Source organism: Macaca thibetana, chromosome 16 (genome assembly GCF_024542745.1).
Source record: "Macaca thibetana thibetana isolate TM-01 chromosome 16, ASM2454274v1, whole genome shotgun sequence".
In the NCBI taxonomy this organism is placed as follows: Eukaryota; Metazoa; Chordata; class Mammalia; order Primates; family Cercopithecidae; genus Macaca; species Macaca thibetana.
In genome coordinates, this window is record NC_065593.1 from 33,182,602 (window position 1) to 33,205,922 (window position 23,321).

The 23,321-nt window shown below is 42.5% G+C and overlaps 2 protein-coding genes across 6 annotated transcripts in view; one reads left to right on the plus strand and one right to left on the minus strand.

Moving 5' to 3' along the window:
- The window catches only part of USP32 (ubiquitin specific peptidase 32), a 255,531-nt gene that overhangs the window by 162,153 nt on the left and 70,057 nt on the right, over nucleotides 1–23,321 (minus strand). For all 5 annotated transcript variants that reach the window (XM_050764564.1, XM_050764567.1, XM_050764565.1 and 2 more), the window contains exon 2: nucleotides 10,198–10,325. In XM_050764564.1, the coding sequence (XP_050620521.1) occupies nucleotides 10,198–10,325 (128 nt within the window). The remainder of the gene's footprint in view (nucleotides 1–10,197; nucleotides 10,326–23,321) is intronic.
- LOC126939349 (60S ribosomal protein L21-like) lies at nucleotides 17,236–17,787 on the plus strand. The gene has a single exon (XM_050764627.1). The coding sequence runs from the start codon at nucleotides 17,272–17,274 to the stop codon at nucleotides 17,749–17,751; it is 480 nt and encodes a 159-aa protein (XP_050620584.1). The 5' UTR covers nucleotides 17,236–17,271; the 3' UTR covers nucleotides 17,752–17,787.

Consider the following 23,321-nt stretch of genomic DNA (forward strand, 5'->3'; position numbering starts at 1 on the left):
GACGGGCGGATCACGAGGTCAGGAGATCGAGACCATCCTGGCTAATACGGTGAAACCCCCGTCTCTACTAAAAAATACAAAAAACTAGCCGGGCGAGGTGGCGGGCACCTGTAGTCCCAGCTACTCGGGAGGCTGAGGCAGGAGAATGGTGTAAACCCGGGAGGCGGAGCTTGCAGTGAGCTGAGATCCGGCCACTGCACTCCAGCCTGGGTGACAGAGCGAGACTCCATCTCAAAAAAAAAAAAAAGAAATGTATTAAGATAATGAAATTTAAGAACTAGCATGAATGTTACACTATGAACAAAAAGAGAGGCAATCAACATAATGTACTAGTGAATATTTCACAGATTCTAGTTACAGGGAAAGATTTCAAACCAGTAACCTGTTTGTTGTTCTGTCAGCTATAATGTCAAGATCAAGATTTACCATAACAAAAATGTTAGCTGCTTTTCTCTAGTTAATATAAACAAGTTAGTCATTTTACTATATTACAACAGTCAGCGACCAACAGTATCAAGAGCTATCAATGACTAGAGTTGTCAAGAAAGTTGTTAGCCCTTAATGCTAGTAAGTCTAACATAAAGGGATTTAATCAATAATATAGATAACTAACATCAAAGAAACCAAATACAAATCACTATTCTGTGATACTCTCCCTAAACCTAGACTATCTGGTAAATATGCAGGCACCCCCAGCCAGAGGACATCTAAATACAACAAGACTACTTCAACATGAATTCACCAACACTAATAGGAAAATATCCTACTAATCAGCTGTTTGTTTTCACATGTTGATCACTATGTTTAAAAACACTCCAGAATCTGACATGGCTTTTGATTAATATATACAGTTTCCTCTAATCTAGAAAAAGGTTAAGTGTTCAAAGCTTGCAAAGTTAGCAAAGCTAACTAACTTCAGGTCTCCTCATCTCTTGGTTATTGTCTTAGTCATTCTTTTAATAGGATTTTGCAGAATAATACAACTATTAAAAAGAAAGTATTAATAAATAAAACATTTGCTAAGTTTACACAATATGCACAGCACTCTGGGGCATATTATTTTTTTTTAAGAAGTAAAGTCTGCTCATCAAGAATAACAACTTTGGCTGGGCATGGTAGCTCACGCCTGTAATCTGTTCTTTGGGAGGCTGATAGGGGAGGACTGCTTGAGCCCAGGAGTTTGTGACCAGCCTAGGCAATATGGTGAGACCCCGTCTCCACAAAAAATAAATAAACTGATTAACTGGGTATGGTGGCACATGCCTCTGTCCCACCTACTTGGGAGGCTGAGGTGGGAAAAATCGCTTGAGCCTTGGAGGTCGAGGCTACAATGAGCCATGATCGTGCCACTGCACTCCAGCCTGGGAGACAGAGTGAGACTGTCTCAAGATTTACATGAATAAGTTTAGACAAGACATACATGAACAATTAGTGAATGGGCCATTATCTAATAAAATGTTGTGCTACGTACTACAGATTCAGACTTTAACGCCTGAAAGAGAGTTCAGGATAGGAGAAAAACAATGTTGGCTAAAATTGTTGGACGCAGGCAAGGCACGGTGGCTCAAGCCTTGTAATCCAGTCCCGTGGGAGGCTGGAACAGGCAGATAGCTTGAGTCCAAAACATCAAGCCCAGCCTGTGCAACATGGTGAAACTCCATCTCTACAAAAAATATAAAAAATTAGCCGGGCATGGTGGCACATGCCTATACTCCCAGCTACATGGGAGGCTGAGGCAGGATAATCTCTTGAACTTGAGAACTGGAGGTCGCAGTAAGCCAAGATGGCGCCACCGCACAGCCTGGGTGACAGGGCAAGACTCTATCTAAAAAAAAAAAAAAAAAAACTATATAGAAATGTTTTGTTATTAAATTTGTTTGAGGGGAGTAGATGTTCTGAGGAGGTGGCACCCTAAAGAAAATAAAAACACTAGACAATTCAGAGTGGGTGAGGCCAGGCATGGTAGTGCACACCTGTAATCCCAGCAATTAGGGAAGTCAAGGCAGGGTGATCACCTGAGCTCTGGAGTTCAAGACCACCTGGGCAACATGATGAAACCCCATCCCTACAAAAAAAACAAAAATTAGCTAGGCATGGTGGCATGCACCTGTATTCCCAGCTACTTGAGAGGCTTGAATTCAGGAGGGCGAGGCTGCAGTGAGCCGAAATTGCACCACTGCACTCTAGTCTTGGTGGCAGAGTGAGACCCTGTCTCAAAAAAATATATAGTGGCCTTGGTAGAAAAAGACTAATCTCAAGGAGAATATATTTTTCATTTATTTTCCATTTACCTTGTTTTCTCAATCCCCTCAAATTCTGTTCATTATTTTATTCAAGAAATACATGGTTACTATTATAAGCAAGATTAGAAGTACATAAAAATATATATATATTTTTTTGAGACAGAGTCTCACTCTGTCGCCCAGGCTAGAGTGCAGTGGCGTTATCTTGGCTGACTGCAACCTCTGTCTCCTGGGTTCAAGCAATTCTCCTACCTCAGCCTCCCGAGTAGCTGGGATTACAGGCGCCCACCACCACGCCCAACTAATTTTTGCATTTTTAGTACAGACGGGGGTTTCACCGTGTTGGCCAGGCTGGTCTCAAACTCCTGACCTCAGGTGATCTGCCTACCTCGGCCTCCCAAAGTACTGGGATTGCAGGCATGAGTCACTGTGCCCGGATTAGAAGAACAAAAAATATTAAGTACACTAATCTATTCTCAAAACAGTGTGTCTAATGAGATATACACATAAGTGCTAAAAGGTATAAATGGCCGGGCACGGTGGCTTACACCTGTAATCCCAGCACTTTAGGAGGCCGAGGCAGGGGGATCACCTGAGGTCAGGAGTTCGAAACCAGTCTGGCCAACATGCTAAAAACTTGTCTCTACTAAAAATACAAAAATTAGCCAGGTGTGGTGGTGGGCACCTGCACTCCCAGCTACTTGGGAGGCTGAGGCAGGAGAATCACTTGAACCTGGGAGGCGGAGTTTGCAGTGAGCTGAGATCATGCCATTGCCCTCCACCCTGGGCAACAAGAGCAAAACTCCATCTCGGAAAAAAAAAAAAAAGGTATAAACTACCATGAGTTCTTATTCCTCACCTAAAATATTGTCTGCATTGGAATTTATAACAGTAAGTCTTCAGAAGTAAAAATTAGAGCTCCATTAATCCTAGATAAATCTCTCTTTTGCTCTAAAAATATTTGGCCGGGCGCAGTGGCTCAAGCCTGTAATCTCAGCACTTTGGGAGGCCGAGACGGGCGGATCACGAGGTCAGGAGATCGAGACCATCCTGGCTAACACGGTGAAACCCTGTCTCTACTAAAAAAGGCAAAAACCTAGCCGGGCGTGGCGGCGGGCGCCTGTAGTCCCAGCTACTCGGGAGGCTGAGGCAGGAGAATGGCGTAAACCCAGGAGGCGGAGCTTGCAGTGAGCTGAGATCTGGCCACTGCACTCCAGCCTGGGTGACAGAGCAAGACTCCGTCTCAAAATAAATAAATAAATAAAATAAAGAAATAAAAATGTAAAGCTACTGTTTTCAGGAAAACAATTTAGAAACTTACACTGCTCCCTTATATAATATATGCTAAAATGGTTATCCTTTTTAAGTGCATGATCCTTTTATACTAAAATCCCAAAAAACCTTTGCTTGCTCTTAAAAAATATGTTATTACTTTTACTATTAAAACAAAACATTGAGGGGAGGGGGAAGGGATAGCATTAGGAGATATACCTAATGTAAATGACGAGTTAATGGGTGCAGCACACCAACATGGCACATGTATACATATGTAACAACCTGCACGTTGTGCACATGTACCCTAGAACTTAAAGTATAACAAAAAAAACCAAATTATTAGCTAGGGAATACAGTTGTTTCCATCTACAATTGGCAGCTTGTATAGTCCTGTAGCGTTCTTTATAGATATATTGATATTAAAATATTGTTATTATATCTCAAAACGTTACTTTCAAAATCTCACCAAGAATAATGATCCTCTGTTTACTCAGACTTAAAGGTCCAAGCTCTCCATAGGATTTTTTTTTCTCCGTAGGATTTTAAAACAGAACTCACAAGGGTCATATGTACTGACCCTTCCCAAGCTTTGCAACTAATTACCTTGTTTATAAATCCCATCATTTAACTTGATCTCCCTGCAGTTGTGGAATATAGATCATCCATTCCACGAGTCTATCTACCCTCTAAAACTAAATTCAAGCTTCAAAATTACCAGCCCTGCCAGGCTCACTGGCTCACACCTGTAATCCCAACACTTTGGGAGGCCGAGGTGGGAGGATCGTTTGAGCTCAGGAGTTCAAAACCAGCCTGGGCAAGATGGCAAAACCATGATTCTACAAAAAATACAAAAATTCTTTGTCTTTTTAGAACTTTGTTGGTTTAAAGTCTGTTTTATCAGAGACTAGGATTGCAACCCCTGCTTTTTTTGGCTTTCCATTTGCTTGGTAGATCTTTCTCCATCCCTTTATTTTGAGCCTGTGTGTGTCTTTGCATGTGAGATGGGTCTCCTGAATAAAGCACACCAATGGGTCTTGACTCTTTATCCAATTTGCCAATCTATGCCTTTTAATTGGGGCATTTAGCCCATTTACATTTAAGGTTAATATTGTTATGTGTGAATTTGATCCTGTCATTATGATGTTAGCTGGTTATTTTGCCCGTTAATTGATGCAGTTTCTTCACAGCATTGATGGTCTTTACAATTTGTGGGTAACCTGACCTTTCTCTCTGGCTGCCCTTAACATTTCTTCCTTCATTTCAACCTTGGTGAATCTGACAATTATGTGTCTTGGGGTTGCTCTTCTCGAGGAATATCTTTGTGGTGTTCTCTGTGTTTCCTGAATTTGAATGTTGGCCTGCCTTGCTAGGTTGGGGAAGTTCTCCTGGATAATATCCTAAAGAGTGTTTTCCAGCTTGGTTCCATTCTTCCCATCACTTTTTGCAGTGGCTGGTAGCAGTTGTTTCTTTCCATGTTTAGTGCTTCTTTCAGTAGCTCTTGTAAGGCAGACCTGGTGGTGACAAAATCTCTCAGCATTTGCTTGTCTGTAAAGGATTTTATTTCTCCTTCACTTATGAAGCTTAGTTTGGCTGGATATGAAATTCTGGGTTGAAAATTCTTTTCTTTAAGAATGTTGAATATTGGCCCCCACGCTCTTCTGGCTTGTAGGGCTTTTGCTGAGAGAACACCAATCAAACGTAGATTTGGTCTTTTCACATGGTCTCATGTTTCTTGGAGGCTTTGTTCATTTCTTTTTACTCTTTTTTCTCTAACCTTGTCTTCTCACTTTATTTCATTAATTTGATCTTCGATTACTGATACCCTTTCTTCCACTTGATCGAATCGGCTACTGAAGCTTGTGCATGCATCACAAAGTTCTCATGCCATGGTTTTCAGCTCCATCAGGTCATTTAGGGTCTTCTCTACACTGTTTATTCTAGTTAGCCATTCGTCTAACCTTTTTTCAAGGTTTTTAGCTTCCTTGCCATGGGTTCGAACATCCTCCTTTAGCTCGGAGAAGTTTGTTATTACCGACCTTCTGAAGCCTACATCTGTCAACTCGTCAAAGTCATTCTCTGTCTGACTTTGTTCCTTCGATCCTTTGGAGGAGATGAGGCACTCTTTTTTTTTAGAATTTTCAGCTTTTCTGCTCTGGTTTCTCCCCATCTTTGTAGTTTTTATCTACGTTTGGTCTTTGATGTTGGTGACCTACAGATGGGATTTTGGTGTAGGTGTCCTTTCTGTTGATTTTGATGCTATTCCTTTCTGTTTGTTAGTTTTCCTTCTAACAGTCAGGTCCTTCAGCTGCAGGTCTGTTGGAGTTTGCTGGAGGTCCACTCAAGACCCTGTTTGCCTGGGTATCACCAGTAGAGGCTGCAGAACAGCAAATATTGCAGAATAGCAAATATTGCTGCCCGATCCTTCCTCTGGAAGCTTTATCCCAGAGGGGCACCCACCTATATGAGGTGTCTGTAGGCCCCTACTCAGAGGTGTCTCCCAGTTAGGCTACACGGAGGTCAGGGACCCATTGGAGGCAGTCTGTCCATTCTCAGAGCTCAAACGCCATGCTGGGAGAGCCACTGCTCTTTTCAGAGCTGTCAGACAGGGCTCAAATGCCATGCTGGGAGAGCCACTGCTCTTTTCAGAGCTGTCAGACAGGGACGTTTAAGTCTGCAGAAGTTGTCTGCTGCGTTTTGTTCAGCTATGCCCTGCCCACAGAGGTGGAGTCTAGAGGCAGTAGGCCTTGCTGAGCTGAGGTGGGCTCCACCCAGTTCAAGCTTCCTGGCAGCTTTGTTTACCTACTTAAGCCTCAGCAATGGCGGACGCCCCTCAGCCAGGCTGTCACCTCACAGTTTGATCTCAGACTGCTGCGCTAGCAGTGAGCAAGGCTCCGTGGGCATGGGACCCGCGGAGTCAGGCACGGGAGAGAATCTCCTTCTCTGCTGGTTCCTAAGACCTTGGGGAAAGTGCAGTATTTGAACAGGAGTGTCCAGTTTTTCTAGGTACAGTCTGACACAGATTCCCTTGGCTAGGAAAGGGAAATCCCCTGACCCCTTGTGCTTCCCGGGTGAGGAGACGCCCTGCCCTGCTTCAGCTCGCCCTCCGTGGGCTGCACCCATTGTCCAACCAGTCCCAATGAGATGAACCAGGTACCTCAGTTGGAAATGCAGAAATCATCTGTCTTCTGCATCAATCACGCTGGGAGCTGCAGACCAGAGCTGTTCCTATTTGGCCATCTTGGGCCATTACATAATGGTAAAGGGATCAATTCAACAAGAAGAGCTATCTATCCCAAATATATATGCACCCAATGCAGGAGCACCCAGATTCATAAAGCAAGTCCTTAGAGACCTACAAAGAGACTTGGACTCCCACACAATAATAACAGGAGACTTTAACACTCTACTGTCAATATTAGACAGATCAATGAGACAGAAGGTTAACAAGTACATCCAGGACTTAACTCAGCTCTGCACCAGGCAGACCTAACAGACATCTACAGAACTCTCCACCCCAAATCAACAGAACATACATTCTCAGCACCACATCACACTTATTCTAAAATTGACCACATAATTAGAAGTAAAGCACTCCTCAGCAAATGTAAAAGAACAGAAATCACAACAAACTGTCTCTCACACCACAGTGTAATCAAATTAGAACTCGGGATTAAGAAACTCACGCAAAACCACAAAACTACATGGAAATTGAACAACCTGCTCCTGAATGACTACTAGGTAAATAATGAAATGAAGGCAGAAATAAAGATGTTCTTTGAAACCAATGGAAGAAAGACACAGTGTACCAGAATCTCTGGGACACATTTAAAGCAGTGTGTAGAGGGAAATTTATAGCACTAAATGCCCACAAGAGAAAGCAGGAAAGATCTAAAATCGACACCGTAACATCACAATTAAAAGAACTAGAGAAGGCCAGAGTGGTGGCTCACGCCTGTAATCCCAGCACTTTGGGAGGCCGAGACGGGTGGATCACGAGGTCAGGAGTTCAAGACCAGCCTGGCCAAGATGGTGATACTCCATCTCTACTAAAAACACAACAAATTAGCCGGGCATGGTGGCAGATGCCTGTAATCCCAGCTACTCGGGAGGCTGAGGCAGGAGAATCGCTTGAACTCAGAAGGCAGAGGTTGCAGTGAGCCGAGATCGTGCCACTTCACTCCAGCCTGGGCAACAGAGTCAGACTCCATCTCAAAAAAAAAAAACTAGAGAAGCAAGAGCAAACAAAAACAAATGCAATCTCTATACTATATAATACTATATAAATCACAAGAGTCAAAAGCACACAACATATGTCAGAAATAGAAACTGTTGGCCGGGCGCGGTGGCTCAAGTCTGTAATCCCAGCACTTTGGGAGGCCGAGACGGGTGGATCACGAGGTCAGGAGATCGAGACCATCCTGGCTAACACGGTGAAACCCCGTCTCTACTAAAAAAATACAAAAAATTAGCCGGGCACGGTGGTGGGCGCCTGTAGTCCCAGCTACTCGGGAGGCTGAGTCAGGAGAATGGCGTAAACCCGGGAGGCGGAGCTTGCAGTGAGCTGAGATCCAGCCACTGCACTCCAGCCTGGGCGACAGAGCGAGACTCCGTCTCAAAAAAAAAAAAAAAAAAAAAAAAAAAAAAGAAATAGAAACTGTTGGCTGGATGAGGTGGCTCACGCCTGCGTTGGGAGACTGAGGTAGGGGGTCACAAGGTCAAGAGATTGAGACCATCCTACCCAACATGGTGAAACCCCTTTTCTACTAAACATACAAAAATTAGCCAGGCAAGGTGGCACGTGCCTGTAGTCCCAGCTACTTAGGAGGCTAAGGCAGGAGAATCGCTTGAACCTGGGGGTGTGGAGGTTGCAGTGAGCTAAGATCATGCCACGGCACTCTAGCCTGGGCAGCTGAGCGACACTCTGTCTCAAAAAAAAAAAAAAGAAACTGTCTGTCAGGCGCAGTGGCTCATGCCTGTAATCCCAGCACTTTGGGAGGCCAAGGCAGGTAGATCACCTGAGGTCAGGAGTTCAAGACCAGCCTGGCCAACATGGTGAAATCTTGTCTCTACTAAAAATACAAAAAAATTAGCTGGGCGTGGTGGTGGGTGCCTGTAATCCCAGCCACTCGGGAGGCTGAGGCAGGAGAATCGCTTGAACCTGGGAAGCGAAACTTGCAGTGAGCCAAGATCATGTCATTGCATGCCAGCCTGGGCAACAAGGGCAAATCTCTGTCTCAAAAAAAATAAAATAAAATAGAAACTAGGGTTAATTAAAAATGGCAAAGAATGGTTCTATATAATATACCAAGCCTAAAATTGCTGTAATATATATACATTTTTTTTGAGGCAGAGTCTCACTCTGTCTCCCGGGCTGGAGTACAGTGGCATGGTCTCGACTCACTGCAACCTCCACCTCCTGGGTTCAAGCAATTCTCCTGCCTCAGCCTCCTGAGTAGCTGGGATTACAGGCACCCGCCACTAAGCCCAGCTAATTTTTTGTTATTTTTAGTAGAGATAGGGTTTCACCATGTTGGCCAGGCTGGTCTCGAACTCCTGACCTTGTGATTCACCCGCCTCAGCCTCTCAAAGTGCTGGGATTATAGGCGTGAGCCACTGCGCCCAGCCATAATTTTTATTATCTTATAAAATTTATTCTTTTTTTCTTTTGAGACAAGGTCTCACTGTCACCCAGGCTGGAGTACAGTGGTGCAATCATAGCTCGCTCTAGCCTCAATCTCCCGGACTCAAACAATCCTCCTGCCTCAGCCTCCTGAGTACCTGGGACTTACAGGCACACATCACCACGTCTGCTAATTTTTTTTGGTTGTTGTTTTTAAGTAGAGACGAGGTCTCGCTATGTTGCCCAGGCTGGTCTGGAACTCCTGAGCTCAAGTGATCCTCCTGCCTCGATCTCCCAAAGTGCTGAGATTACAGGCATAAGCCAACATACCCAGCCAATAATTTTATTCTTATTTCTCATTTAGAATCACAAAATGCACATCTGTGTATATAACTACAAAATAGTAAACTTTTATTTATTTTTTTAGAGACAGTGTCTCACTATGTTGCCCAGACTGGACTCCAGTTCTTGGGCTTAAGCAAGTTTCCTGCTTCAGCCTCCTAAGTAGCTAGGACGATAGGTACGCACAGTGGCGCCTGGTTCAACATATTATTTTTAGAAAGAGAATATTTATATCAAGTTAGCACATTTTATCTCTACCTAAACATTTTAGTAGAACTTAAATAAAAATTTAATTAAGTCCCAATAAGCTAGTATTTCATTTGCAACATTTAATTTTATAGAATTAACTACATTTTACTATATGCAAAAGTTTTATTTAACATAAAATTTATAAAACATACTTGCAACATAAAAATTTTTATGTCACAGAGATTAACTTTTTAAGAATAAGAAGCCAATCATGGAAATGTTCCCATGATCATAATCAATGGCTATTAAAGCTCAAAAGTACAAAAGAAACAGAATTACAGCTCTGTAGTACTCCCATTTGGCCTCTAAGAACATAGCCATGTTGACATCTAAAACAAAACCTTGTTTACCCACTCAGGAAGAAAAATAACTACAGGTAAGATCAAATCTGTTAAGAGCAGAAGGCCCCTCAGGAACTTAGGCTGGTGGATAACTACCTCAAAGGAAAACTTAGAACAAAACGATTACCTCAGCAACTTTTGGAGGCACTCCATCCCCAAGCACCTCCCGGATGAAGCAGTGCTGGCCCATGTAATATGAGAGTCCACAGGTCCTCTTGAAGGCATCCTTCAGTCGTTTTAGCTCTACATCTGTAACTGCAATTTGGAAACAGAAGATGGGTAAGAAATCAGGAGAGAAAAGAGGTCTCTCATAATTTTTTTCAACCTGGTTCCTAAGAAAAATTGAGGCTAGACACAGTGGCTCACGCCTATAATCCCAGTACTTTGTGAGGCCAAGAGAGGTGAATCACTTAAGGCCAGGAGTTCAAGATCAGCCTGGTCAACATGGCGAAACCCCATCTCTACAAAAATTACAAAATTAGCCAGGCGTGGTGGTGCACGCCTATAATCCCAGCTACTTGGGAGGCTGAGGCACGATAATCACTTGAACCTGGGAGACGGAGGTTACACTGAGCCAAGACCATGCCACCGCACTCCAGCCTGGACAATAGAGCGAGACTCTGTCTCAAAAAAATAAATAAATAAAAAGAAAAAAAAAGAAAACTTGGCAAACATTACACTTCTTTTTTGGTTAAGTAAAACAAACTCTATGACATTTAGTCATAATTCTAATATTTTCACATCTAATTTAGAAAATAAGTATATATACATATATATTTTTTTAAAGAGATGGATCTCGCCATGTTGCCCAGGCTGGTCTTGAACTCTTGGGCTCAGGCAATCCTCCCACCTTGTCCTCCAGAAGTGCTGGGATTATAGGCATGAGCCACCATGCCAAGCCAAAATTCTTAACCCTCAATTTTCAAAAGACAAAACTTTAATACACGCATACAAATTTTAGGCAGGGGCAAAGAAGAAGTAACGAATATTTCAAATTAGCAGGTAAGCTAAATGCCATTGGATTCTGGCATTGATGTTTTCAGTAGCAATACATTAATCTCCTTTGTGACAAAAATTACATTATTTGTACTCTTTGAGTACATCTCCATCCATGTGGAGAACAGTTCTCAAGGTTAGCTTGGATTTTGTCATTATTTACAAAGAAAATAATTAATAAATAGATGATATTAACAACCTAAAATTTTTAGATACTCATTATCAAAAATAAAAAAATTACTGAGCCATTATTTTATGCATCGAAAACTTTTTTTCACTATACGGAACAATCTCTATCTACAAGAACAAAGAAATAAACACCCTTTACTATTACATGATCAGTACCACAATCACAATAGAGGGACAGAAATGGTACCTTTGACCCACGCTAGAGAAAACAAATTCTTCCAGATGAAGAGGATTACATTAAATTTTAAAGGCTAAACCAAGCAAAATGAACAGGGACATGCTGGTCAGAAATTACAGTTTGCTTCAAACTACAATGAAGTATAGAAACGTATGATAAAAGTATCTTACTACAACAAAATAAACAAAGCACAGAGCAGCAAATGATAAACCTGGAGAGGTAGTGAGACCAAGTCACAGAGACTCTGTCCTGTCATAAGGAAGGGACACAGTCAGATACAACTCAGATAAAAACTGCAGGCAGCCAAGAAACAAAACACAGTTAAATATAATTCAGATAGCTTGCTTTACCAATAATATAGAGAACAGAACAAATCTGGATGCGACAGCCTGCTACTACAAGAAAAGGAGCTAAATTTGGGAAATATCCAGAGGGTCAGTAGAACTTGAAGCTAGACTGAGAGTAGAAGCAGTACTGGGAAGCTTTTTTTTTCTTTTTTTGAGATGGAGTCTCGCTCTGTCGCCCAGGCTGGAGTGCAGTGGCACAATCTCAGGTCACTGTAACCTCTGTCTCCCAGGTTCAAGCAGTTTGCCTGCCTCAACCTCCCAAGTACCTGGGACTACAGGCACTCACCACCACGCCAGGCTAATTTTTGTATTTTTAGTTTCACCATGTTGGCCAGGCTGGTCTTGAGCTCCTGACCTCAAGTGATCTGCCCACCTTGACTGGGATTACAGGCATGAGCCACCGCGCCCAGCCAGTACTGAGAAACTTCAAGGATTATGTTATTTTGTAGACAGAGAATGTAAGAGTAAGTCAGGAAAGGCCAGGCGCAGTGGCTCACGCCTGTAATCCCAGCACTTTGGGAGGCTCAGGAAAAGCCAGGCGCGGTGGCTCACGCCTGTAATCCTAGCACTTGGGGGGACCAAGGCAGGTGGATCACGAGGTCAGGAGATCGAGACCATCCTGGCGAACATGGTGAAACTCTGTCTCTACTAAAAATACAAAAGATTAGCTGGGCGTGGTGGTGGGCACCTGTAGTCCCAGACACTTGGAAGGCTGAGGCAGGAGAATGGCGTGAACCCAGGAGGCGGAGCTTGCAGTGAGCCAAGATAGACCACTGCACTCCAGCATGGGCGACAGAGCGAGACCCTGTCTCAAAAAAAAAAAAAAAAAAGGGTAAGTCAGGAAAAAAGATGATAAACTTTAAGGACACTGAATATGGGAAACTTTGGAAAATGCAATGGGGTTTTAGAATGTTAAATATAAAGCTTAAGAGAGGTTTGATAGGAGTCATCAGTATAGAGGTAGTAATTAAAACCATGAGGAAGAAGCATAATGAGACATACCAAACTACAAGAAGCCAGTGTTTGTAGTGTCTACAAGAGGAAGGAAACAGAGGGAAAAACTAAGAGAGAGGAAGAAAATTGATATGGAAGAGTCAGGAGAAAAGAAGGATAAGCAGAAGAGTATGTGCTCCAAAGGCCAGGAAAAGGGGACTTATCAAGTTAAGGCCGAAAGGACCAGTAAGATAAAGATTAGGCCGGGTGCAGTGGCTCATACCTATAATCGTAGCACTTTGGGAGGCCAAGGCAGTAGGATGGCTTGAGGCCAGAAGTCAGAGACCACCCCAGGCAACATAGCAAGACCCTGTCTCTACAAAAACAGAAAAATTAGCCACGCATGGTGGCACGTGCCTATAGCTACTCAGGAGGCTGAGATGGGAGGATCACTTGAGCCCGGTAAGTCAAGGCTGCAGTGGGCCATGATCATGCCACTGCACTCCAGCCTGGGTGACAGAGCGAGACTTTGTCTTAAAAAAAAAAAAAAAAAAAAAAAAAAGATAAAGACTAAAGAGTGCTTGGCACACAGCTAATCAATTCAATAAATGCTTGTGGTAGGAAGGGAGGGTTCATGGTTCATCAACATGTAGAGCAATGATAAAACAATAAGAACGACTAGTTTAATAAGTAGCTAGAGAAAAGTATGACTATTAGGTACTTTATTTAAAATTGGATTTATAATATTAACATTTGCAATTGAAGGAGGTAACTTCGGCTGCAGAATACGTATTTCTTCAAGATGCCTAATTTTCATTAATGGCTTTAGCAACAAATTAGGTTGCTCACATTCCAGTGAAGGAGACAAGAAAATTAAACATTAGAATAATATATTATTAGAATAACATTAGAATAATATATAATTAAATATTAGAATAACATATTAGAATATATTATGATAAAATTAATCTATTAATTGTATATTAATCTAACAGATTACCTATATAACAGTATAGGTAATCACCTATACTGTTAGTTACAGATTATTTGAAGAACTACTTGGTAACATGCTTTTTAAAAATATAATCTGGTGGCCGGGCATGATAGCTCACACCTGTAATGACAGGACTTTGGGAAACTGAGGCAAGTGCATCCCTTGAGGCCAGGAGTTCAAGACCAGTCTGGCCAACATTGTGAAATCCCGCCTCTACTAAAAATACAAAAATTAGCCAGCCTAGGTGGTGGGTTACTCAGTTACTCAGGTGGCTGAGGCAGGAGGATTGCTTGAGTTGAGGAGGCACAGGTTGCAGTGAGCTGAGATAGCCCCACTACACTCCAACCTGGACAATGACAGAGTGAGACTCTGTCTCAAAAAAAAAACCAACAAAGTATATACATATATATATAGCCATCTGATAACTAATGAATTTATTCATTTAAACTGTTGGGAAATGTACATATAAATAAGCTTTTAAAGCATTTATAAGAAGCAAACAATGTCCATCAACAAAGGACAGATTGAATAAATTATTGTATACACTTAGAATATCAGACACTGAAATGTTCCTATAGATCCATATTTACTGAAAATAAATACATTAAAATGTTCACCATACAGTGAAATGTTGAAAATTTTGAAAATAAAAATTTAAGCAAGACAAAAAATATAACAGAATCAAGCCTAACTTCTGTTCTGTGGTTTTTGTTGTTGTCGTTGCTTTGTTGTTGTTTTTTTTTGAGATGGGGTCTCACTCTGTCACCCAGGCTGGAGTGCAGTGGCATGATCTCAGTCACTGCAACCTCCGCCTCCCAGGCTCAGCAATCCTCCCGCCTCAGCCTCCTAAGTAGCTGGGACCACAGGCTCCCACTGCCACGTATGGATAATTTTTTGAATATTTAAGTAGCGATGGGGTTCTGTCATGTTGCCCAGACGGGGTCTCAAACTCCTGAGCTCAAGCAATCCACCTGCCTTGGCCTCTCAAAGTGCTAGGATTACAGGTGTGGTAATTTTTTTTTTTTTTTTTTTTTTTTTTTTTTTTTGAGACTGAGTCTCGCTCTGAGCCCAGGCTGGAGTGCAGTGGCATGATCTCAGCTCACTGCAACCTCCACCTCCCAGGTTCAAGCGATTCTCCTGCCTCAGCTACCCCAGTAGAAGGGATTACAGGCACCTACCATAACACTGGGTAAATTTTATATTTTTAGTAGAGAGGGGGTTTCACCACATTGGCCAGGCTGGTCTGAAACTCCTGACCTCAAGTGATCTGCCAGCCTAGGCCTCCCAAAGTGCTGGGATTACACACATGGGCCACCGTGCCCGGCCCAGGTGTGGTAAATTTTTTAAATAAGGAAATGATATTAGTTATCTTCGTATTAGAAAGAAAAAGCAGCTTCAGAAAAGGAAAAAGGGACTTTTTAAAAATCTCTCTCTCCCTCTATCCCTCTCTCAGTAAAATTACAGTGAGAATAAAAGAAGATATAAACTCACAAGGACAGAGGGATAAAAAACTACATAATGGGACGGGCGTGGTGGTTCACGCCTGTAATCCCAGCACTTTGGGAGGCCGAGGTGGGCGGATCACCTGAGGTCGGGAGTTCAAGATCAGCCTGACCAACTTGGAGAAACCCCATCTCTACTAAAAATACAAAAAAAATTAGCCGGGCATGGTGGTGCATGCCTGTAATTCCAGCTACTCGGGAGGCTGAGGCAGGAGAATTGCTTGAACACGGGAGGCGGAGGTTGCGATGAGCCGAGATCGTGCCATTGCACTCCAGCCTGGGCAACAAGAGCAAAACTCCGTCTCAAAAAAACAAAAAATAAAACAAACAAACAAAAAAAACTACATAATGGGTACAATGTACCTTACTTGGGTGATGGGTGCATTAAAATCTCAGATTTCACTACTGTACACTTCATCCATGTAACGAAAAACCACCTGTACCCCAAAAGCTATTGAAATTTTTTTTTAAACTCACAAAGACAACAATAGGAGAAGAGAGAAATGAGAACCTAAGAGACAGTCAAAATTTTCTGGTGCACATTAAGTATCTGAAGTGGTCACTGACCTAAGCCAACCCAAGAAAGTTAAAACCTAAGCACTAGCAGCCAAGAAATTCAAACAAGAAGCAAACGAATTTACCCTGACCATAGCCCCAAAAGGCTCAGAAATGGATGGTACCAATTACCACAAAAGTCAGGGGTCTAAAAGGTGAGGCTGTGAAAAAAAAATAGAGATTGGTTGAAAGTCTACAAGGAGTGGTTAGACTCTCTGGTTCCTTGCAGCACATGGCAATCAGGCACCAATCTACCACCTACCCAAACCCCCATCACCCTCACACCAACCTTTCAGCAACTCCTGGGCTCAAGTGATCCTCCCACCTCTGCTGCCCAAGTAGTTGGGACTACAGGCATGCACTACTGTGTCAGGCCCTTCCTAGCTATTTTTAAATTGTACTTTTATCTGATTATTTTCAACAAGCATTAATTAAATGTCTACTGTGCCAGGCTTTTTTTTTTTTCTTCTTTTTTTTTTTTTTTTTTTTTGGAGATGGAGTCTCACTCTGTCCCCCCCAGGCTAGAATGAGTGATGTCGGCTCACTGCAACCTCCGTCTCCCAGGTTCAAGCAATTCTCCTGCCTCAGCCTCCCGAGTAGCTGGAAGTACAGATGCGCACCACCACACCCGGCTAATTTTTGTATTTTCAGTAGAGGCAGGGTTTCACCATGTTGGCCAGGCTGGTCTTGAACTCCTGACCTCAGGTGATCCACCTTCCCGTCCTCCCAAAGCGCTGGGATTACAGGCATGCGCCACCGCACCCAGCTGTCAGGCATTTATTAAATGTCTACTTATATCAGTCAAGATGAGTAATACATAGTCTCCATATTCTAATACTTCAAAATTTAGTAGAAAAGATAGCACACAACAAAAATAACTATAATACCAGATAGGAAACATTAAAGTAGAGGTATTCAATGGAGTTCCAAAATAGGGAATAATCAGGAAAGGCTTCTAAGAAGTGGTGATTCCTAAAGAGTAGGGGTTCACCTGGCCAAAAAAAAAAAAAGCAAAGGGCTATTCTGTGCAGGGAAAACACATATAAAAGAATAAAGTGACATGGATAATCAAATAATTGCAAGTAGTATGATATAAATGGAGTATAGGGTATAAGAAGCAGAGTTGCCAGAAATGAGGTTAGAATGATAATGGCAGACAAAACAGAACCCTGACTTTAGTCAAGATGGTAATGTCCTTAGCTAAATGACTCTACTTTTCAGTTTCCCTTGCAACTAGAAATGGCCAATGAAATGTAGTAGAAATGACTAGGGGGGACCTCCAAGAAGGCTTCTTAAAAGGTAACAGCTGGCAAATATCCTTTTGCCCTTATCTCTTCTTCCCACCTGGCACTCAGATACTGCATCTCCAGCAGCCATTTTACACATCTATATTTGAGTGAACGTCAAAAGTTATAAGCCATACAGTAAGGATGGTGAGATCAAAAAGATTTTTAAAAGCCTAGATGGCCTTTCGGCCGGAACCGCCATCTTCCAGTAATTTGCCAAAATGACGAACACAATGGGAAAGAGGAGAGGCAACCGATACATGTTCTCTAGGCCTTTTAGAAAACATGGAGTTGTTCCTTTGGCCACATATATGGGAATCTGTAAGAAAGGTGATATCATAGACATCAAGGGAATGGGTACTGTTCAAAAAGGAATGCCCCACAAGTGTTACCATGGCAAAACTGTAAGAGTCTACCATGTTACCCAGCATGCTGTTGGCATTGTAAACAAACAAGTTAAGGGCAAGATTCTTGCCAAGAGAATTAATGTGCGTATTGAGCACATTAAGCACTCTAAGAGCCGAGATAGCTTCCTGAAACGCGTGAAGGAAAATGATCAGAAAAAGAAAGAAGCCAAAGAGAAAGGTACCTGGGTTCAACTGAAGCGCCAGCCTGCTCCACCCAGAGAAGCACACTTTGTGAGAACCAATAGGAAGGAGCCTGAGCTGCTGGAACCTATTCCCTATGAATTCATCGCATAATAGATGTTAAAAAAAATAAAATAAAAGACCTCTGGGCTGAAAAAAAGAAAAAAGCCTAGATGACCATGGAACTGCCATATGACCCTTGGATATCCTACTTCCAGATTTACGTGTGAAAACAATAAACCCTTATATCTTTTTTTTTTTTTTTTTTTTTTTGAGACGGAGTCTCGCTCTGTCGCCCAGGCTGGAGTGCAGTGGCCGGATCTCAGCTCATTACAAGCTCCGCCTCCCGGGTTCATGCCATTCTCCTGCCTCAGCCTCCCGAGTAGCTGGGATTACAGGCGCCCGCCACCTCGCCCGGCTAGTTTTTTGTATTTTATAGTAGAGACGGGGTTTCACCGGGTTAGCCAGGATGGTCTCGATCTCATGACCTTGTGATCCGCCCGTCTCGGCCTCCCAAAGTGCTGGGATTACAGGCTTGAGCCACCGTGCCCGGCCTTTAAACCCTTATATCTTATTTAAACTATTATTTTGTTTAATATACATCCAGACTTAAACCTAACTGATAAAGGTATCAGGTACAAGTTTATGGAAGGACATTCTAAGCCATGTTAAAAATCCTTTCCTGGCTTTAAACAAAGAACTAACAATCAGGTTTACATGCACACTGGTGTCAATGCAATAAACAGACTGAGAAAAGGTCAGAACGGCCGTATAAAGACCCGTATAAAGACCAGTTGAGCGGTTACTGCTTTTGTTCACACAAGAGATGAACTCAAGAGAAGAACTCCAAGGCATGGCCTCAAGCAATCCTCCCGCCTCTGTCTCCAAAGTGCTGGGATTACAGGCCTAAGGCATAAAGTAAAAAGGGAGGTAAGAAGGCAGATTCAAGAGATAAAGGTAACTGAACAGGGTTCACTGAATAATTAGCTACCAAAGGACAAGAAAGAAAAAACGATCTTTGATGATTTCAAGATGTCTGCCTGTTTCTAAGATATAGTCAGTGCTACTGATGAAGATAAGTCTAGGGGAGAATTTAAATATATTACATTGTATTTACATTTCTCTTATGAACTGAATGTATGGGTCCTTCCCTCAAATTCATATGTTGAAGCCCTAACACACAGTGTGGCTGTATTTGGGGTAAGGAAGCAATTATTATTAAATAAGCTTGTAAGGATAGGACCCTGACCTTACAAGATTAGTGTTCATATAAGAAGAGACACCAGAGGGCTCAAGCGCAACACAGGCACAGAGGAAAGAGCATATATGGACACAGCGAGCAGGAAAGATTATCTTCTGCAAGCCAGGAAGAGAACCCTCACCAAAAACAAAACCTTGCTGGAACCAAACGTTATTTCCAACAGGAAATAATATTTCTGTCGTTTAAGCATCCAGTCTTTGGTATTTTGTGATGGTAGCCCAAGCTGACTACTATCATTTCTATAGTACCAATAGTAAATAGACCAACTCCTCCATTTTAATTTAGATAGAGGCCGGCACGGTGGCTCACACCTGTAATCCCAGAACTTTGGGAGGCCAAAGCAGGTGGATCACTGGAGGCCAGGAGTTCAAGACCAGCTTGGCCAACACGGAGAAACACCATTTCTACTAAAAATACAAAAATGGCCAGGCGCGGTGGCTCACGCCTGTAATCTCAGCACTTTGGGAGGCAGACGCGAGTGGATCACTTGAGTTTAGGAGATCGAGACCAGCCTGGCCAACATGGTGAAACCCCATCTCTACTAAAAATACAAAAAAAATTAGCTGGGCGTGGTGGCGGGCACCTGTAGTCCCAGCTACTCGGGAGACTGAGGCAAGAGAATCGCTTGAACCCCGGAAGCAGAACTTGTAGTGAGCCGAGATCGCGCCACTGCACTCCAGCCTGGGCGACAGAGCGAGACTCCATCTCAAAAAAAAAAAAAAAATTAGCCAGGGATGGTGGTGCACACTTGTAATCCCAGCCACTCAGAAGGCTGAGGCAGGAGAATCGTTTGAACCCAGGAGGCAGAGGTTGCAGTGAGCAGAGACCGCACCACCGCACTCCAGCCTGGTGACAGAGAGAGACTCTGTCTAAAAAAAAATAAAAATAAAAAATAATTTAGATAATCTATGTAAATGGCTTTTACAAAGTCATATGAAGAGATTGGAACTCACTGTCCATGAAAGGAAAATAAAATTATGTACTTAACAATGCACAAAACAAACATGAGAGCAGCACAATGCTCACTGTCATGCTCTAAACTCTTAGAAGTTACCTTGTCTACACCAGTAGTTATTCACCTTTTCTGCAGTGACACAGGATGGATGTTGTCATTACCATGAGCATTCCCTAAATTCTAGCGGCAACTATACTCTTTACTTCCAGTCAAGAAATCAGATGCATGTGTGAAATGCATGAAATTAAATCCATTTTTGTAAAGGTAAGCTTTTTTCTTAAAATTCAGTACTTTATTATTATTACTCATTAGATGGTATAAAATATTTCACAATAAACCACAATACTGGTGTTCTATTCCCCTATTATATGCTGCTTTATATCATAACTTTTTTCCAAAGGTAATATTTGTCTTATCTCTCCAAGTATATTTAAGTATCTTAAGAGCAAAGACCAAGTCTATTCTTCATCTCTATTTCTTTCTCTTAAGACAGCCAAGGCAGGACCATGCATTCAGATTTCTGTTACAGGATAGGAATTGCTGTTTTAACAGTTTGGTTCCAAAGGCAAAGAGGAAAATTTAACAACATCTGAATCAGAGGATAACCACAAAGATAAATAAACATTGGGAAATATGTCTTTCACTGCCAAAGTGGGCTAAGAATTTACAAACCTAGGACAAGAAACTGTATAATGCAGCAAAGAAACACAACCAACTATTTGCAAATCTGCTTGGTGCAGCTGATCTGAAGTGAATTAACCTACCACCAAAAGTCACTTTGGTAGGGTCCCTGCTAAAAAGAGCTACTGCAGAGCCACTTCAGGTAGATGATAAGATCCAGATGGGGCATCTCAGGCAAGAGCGGGCCTACAACTAGCAATTTTTTTGCTACTGGTGACTTTGTACCAAATGTCCATGAACAAATGAATCCAAAAAAGTATGATATAAGGCCAGGTGTGTGGCTCACGCCTGTAATCCCAGCACTTTGGGAGGTCGAGATGGGCAGATCACCTGAGGTCAGGAGTTCAAAACCAGCCTGGCCAACAGAGTTTGACCCCTCTCTACTAAAAATACAAAAATTATCTGGGCATAGTGGCAATGCCTGTAGTCCCAGCTACTCAGGAGACTGAGGCAGGAGGATCACTTGAACCCAGGAGGTGGAGGTTGCAGTGAGCCGAGATAGCGCCACTGCATTCCAGCCTGGGCAACATAGTGAGGTTCTGCCTCAAAAACAAAAACTTAAAAGTATGATACATTCTTATTATAGAATACTTTTCAGCATAAAAAGGAAAAAACAGCCGGGCGCAGTGGCTCACGCCTGTAATCCCAGCACTTTGGGAGGCCGAGGTGGGCGGATCACAAGGTCAGGAGATCGAGACCATCCTGGCTAACATGGTGAAACTCCGTCCCTACTAAAAATACAAAAAACTAGCCAGGCATGGTGGCGGCGCCTGTAGTCCCGGCTACTCGGGAGGCTGAGGCAGGAGAATGGCGGGAACCCGGGAGGCGGAGCTTGCAGTGAGCCGAGATCGCCCCACGGCACTCCAGCCTGGGCGACTGAGCGAGACTCTGTCTCAAAAAAAAAAAAAAAAAAAAGGAAAAAACAGAAGTACTGATATATGTAACAACATGGATAATGTTCACAGATATTATACTAAGTAAAAGAAGGCTGATTAAAAAAAGAGCAGATAATCTATGATTCCCCAAGTTCTAGAACAGGAACAACTAATCAATGATGACAGGTCAGAACAGTTATTGCCTCTGAGGATGGGCTAGATTTACTGGAAAGAGGAACAAGTCAACTTTCATAGGTGATAGAAATCTTCTGTATCTTATCAAAATGCATGAACACATAACTTTTGTATTTTAGGATATAAAAATTTTCCCTCCAAAAAAAATATGTAAGGAGGCTGATTGCTGGAATGGTAAAGACCTCTGAAAATCCATTCTTCTAAAAAAAGCAGCAAGAACACTATCAAAAACTGTCAAAACCCAACTTTTTAAGAACTCTACAAATCAACCAAATGCTTGCAATAATCCATAGAGCTTTATTCCAGAAAAATGACTGAGTCGAGTGTGGTGGCTCACACTTTGGGTGACTGAAGCAGATGAATTGTTTGAGCCCAAGAGTTTGAGACCAGCCTAGGCAACATGGCAAACGCTGTCTCTACAAAAACTACAAAAATTGGTGGCACACGCCTGTAGTCCCAGCTACTCAGGAGACTAGGTGGGAGGCTCGCTAGCACCTGGGAGGTCAAGGCTGCAGTCAGCCATGATCACGCCACTGCACTCCAGGCTGAGTGACAGATCACTCTCTCAAAAAAAAAAAAAAAAGGAGAAAGAAAAAAAATAATAATGGCTGAACCTCTGTTAAAAAAATAAAAAATAAAAAAAGCAATATTTGTGGTGTTTTAACATGTTCTATTCCCATCACCTTCTCCCCAGTTATGCAATAGCTTTGAAAACCAAAAATCTCCCTAAGCTGTAAAAACCAACAGTCAAGCAGCCACTGAAGGAGGCAGAATGGGTTTAGAGCTTCTCAAAAGAAGTGTCAATATTTGACCTATCTGGTAGCTCACTAAAAAGTTTCATTCTCAAGATTTGTCTTTATTTGATCTGGCTTTGAGTTCACTACTTTTTCCCAGGCATTCATTAAAAACAATCAGTGGCAACTACATAACTTCACAGCTGCCTGAGAAAGCATTGCCAGAGGGGGCTAACAAGAGGCTAACCATAGGCCGGGCACGGTGGCTCAAGCCTGTAATCCCAGCACTTTGGGAGGCCGAGACAGGCGGATCACGAGGTCAGAAGATCGAGACCATCCTGGCTAACACGGTGAAACCCCGTCTCTACTAAAAAATACAAAAAACTAGCTGGGCGAGGTGGCGGGCGCCTGTAGTCCCAGCTACTCGGGAGGCTGAGGCAGGAGAATGGCGTAAACCCAGGAGGCGGAGCTTGCAGTGAGCTGAGATCCGGCCACTGCACTCCAGCCTGGGCGACAGAGCGAGACTCCGTCTCAAAAAAAAAAAAAAAAAAAAAAAAAAAAAAAAAAAAGAGGCTAACCAAAAAACTTGAAAGGAAAACCTGGAAAACAGCAAGTCCTCAAGGGCTTTGAAAGGCTCTGATATATTCCTGGAAATCCAAAAGGCCACCTGCATATGGAGAGCTGTGCATGTGCCCCCAAATTCCCGTATCTCTCACTTTGGCTGACCTTAAAGCTCCACAGAAGCAGGAAGTAAAGGCTAAAGCAGAGTTGTAAATTGACTGTGCAACATTTGAAGACACACCTGAGTAGTATAGAACCCCTCAACTAAGGCTGAACTTATAGGTTCAAGGCATTTTTAAAAATCCCTGTCCAATCATTAGCTGACCACTAAGCTAAATAAGCACACACAAAAAAGAATACAAACTTATAAAATCAGTCCAAGAAAGTCACTACGCAAATAAATAACAGCAGGAACAACAACA

What these genes read in the sequence shown, in the direction of transcription:
- LOC126939349 (XM_050764627.1), top strand. Translation starts at nt 17,272, where the DNA reads ATGACGAACACAATGGGAAAGAGGAGAGGCAACCGATACATGTTCTCT.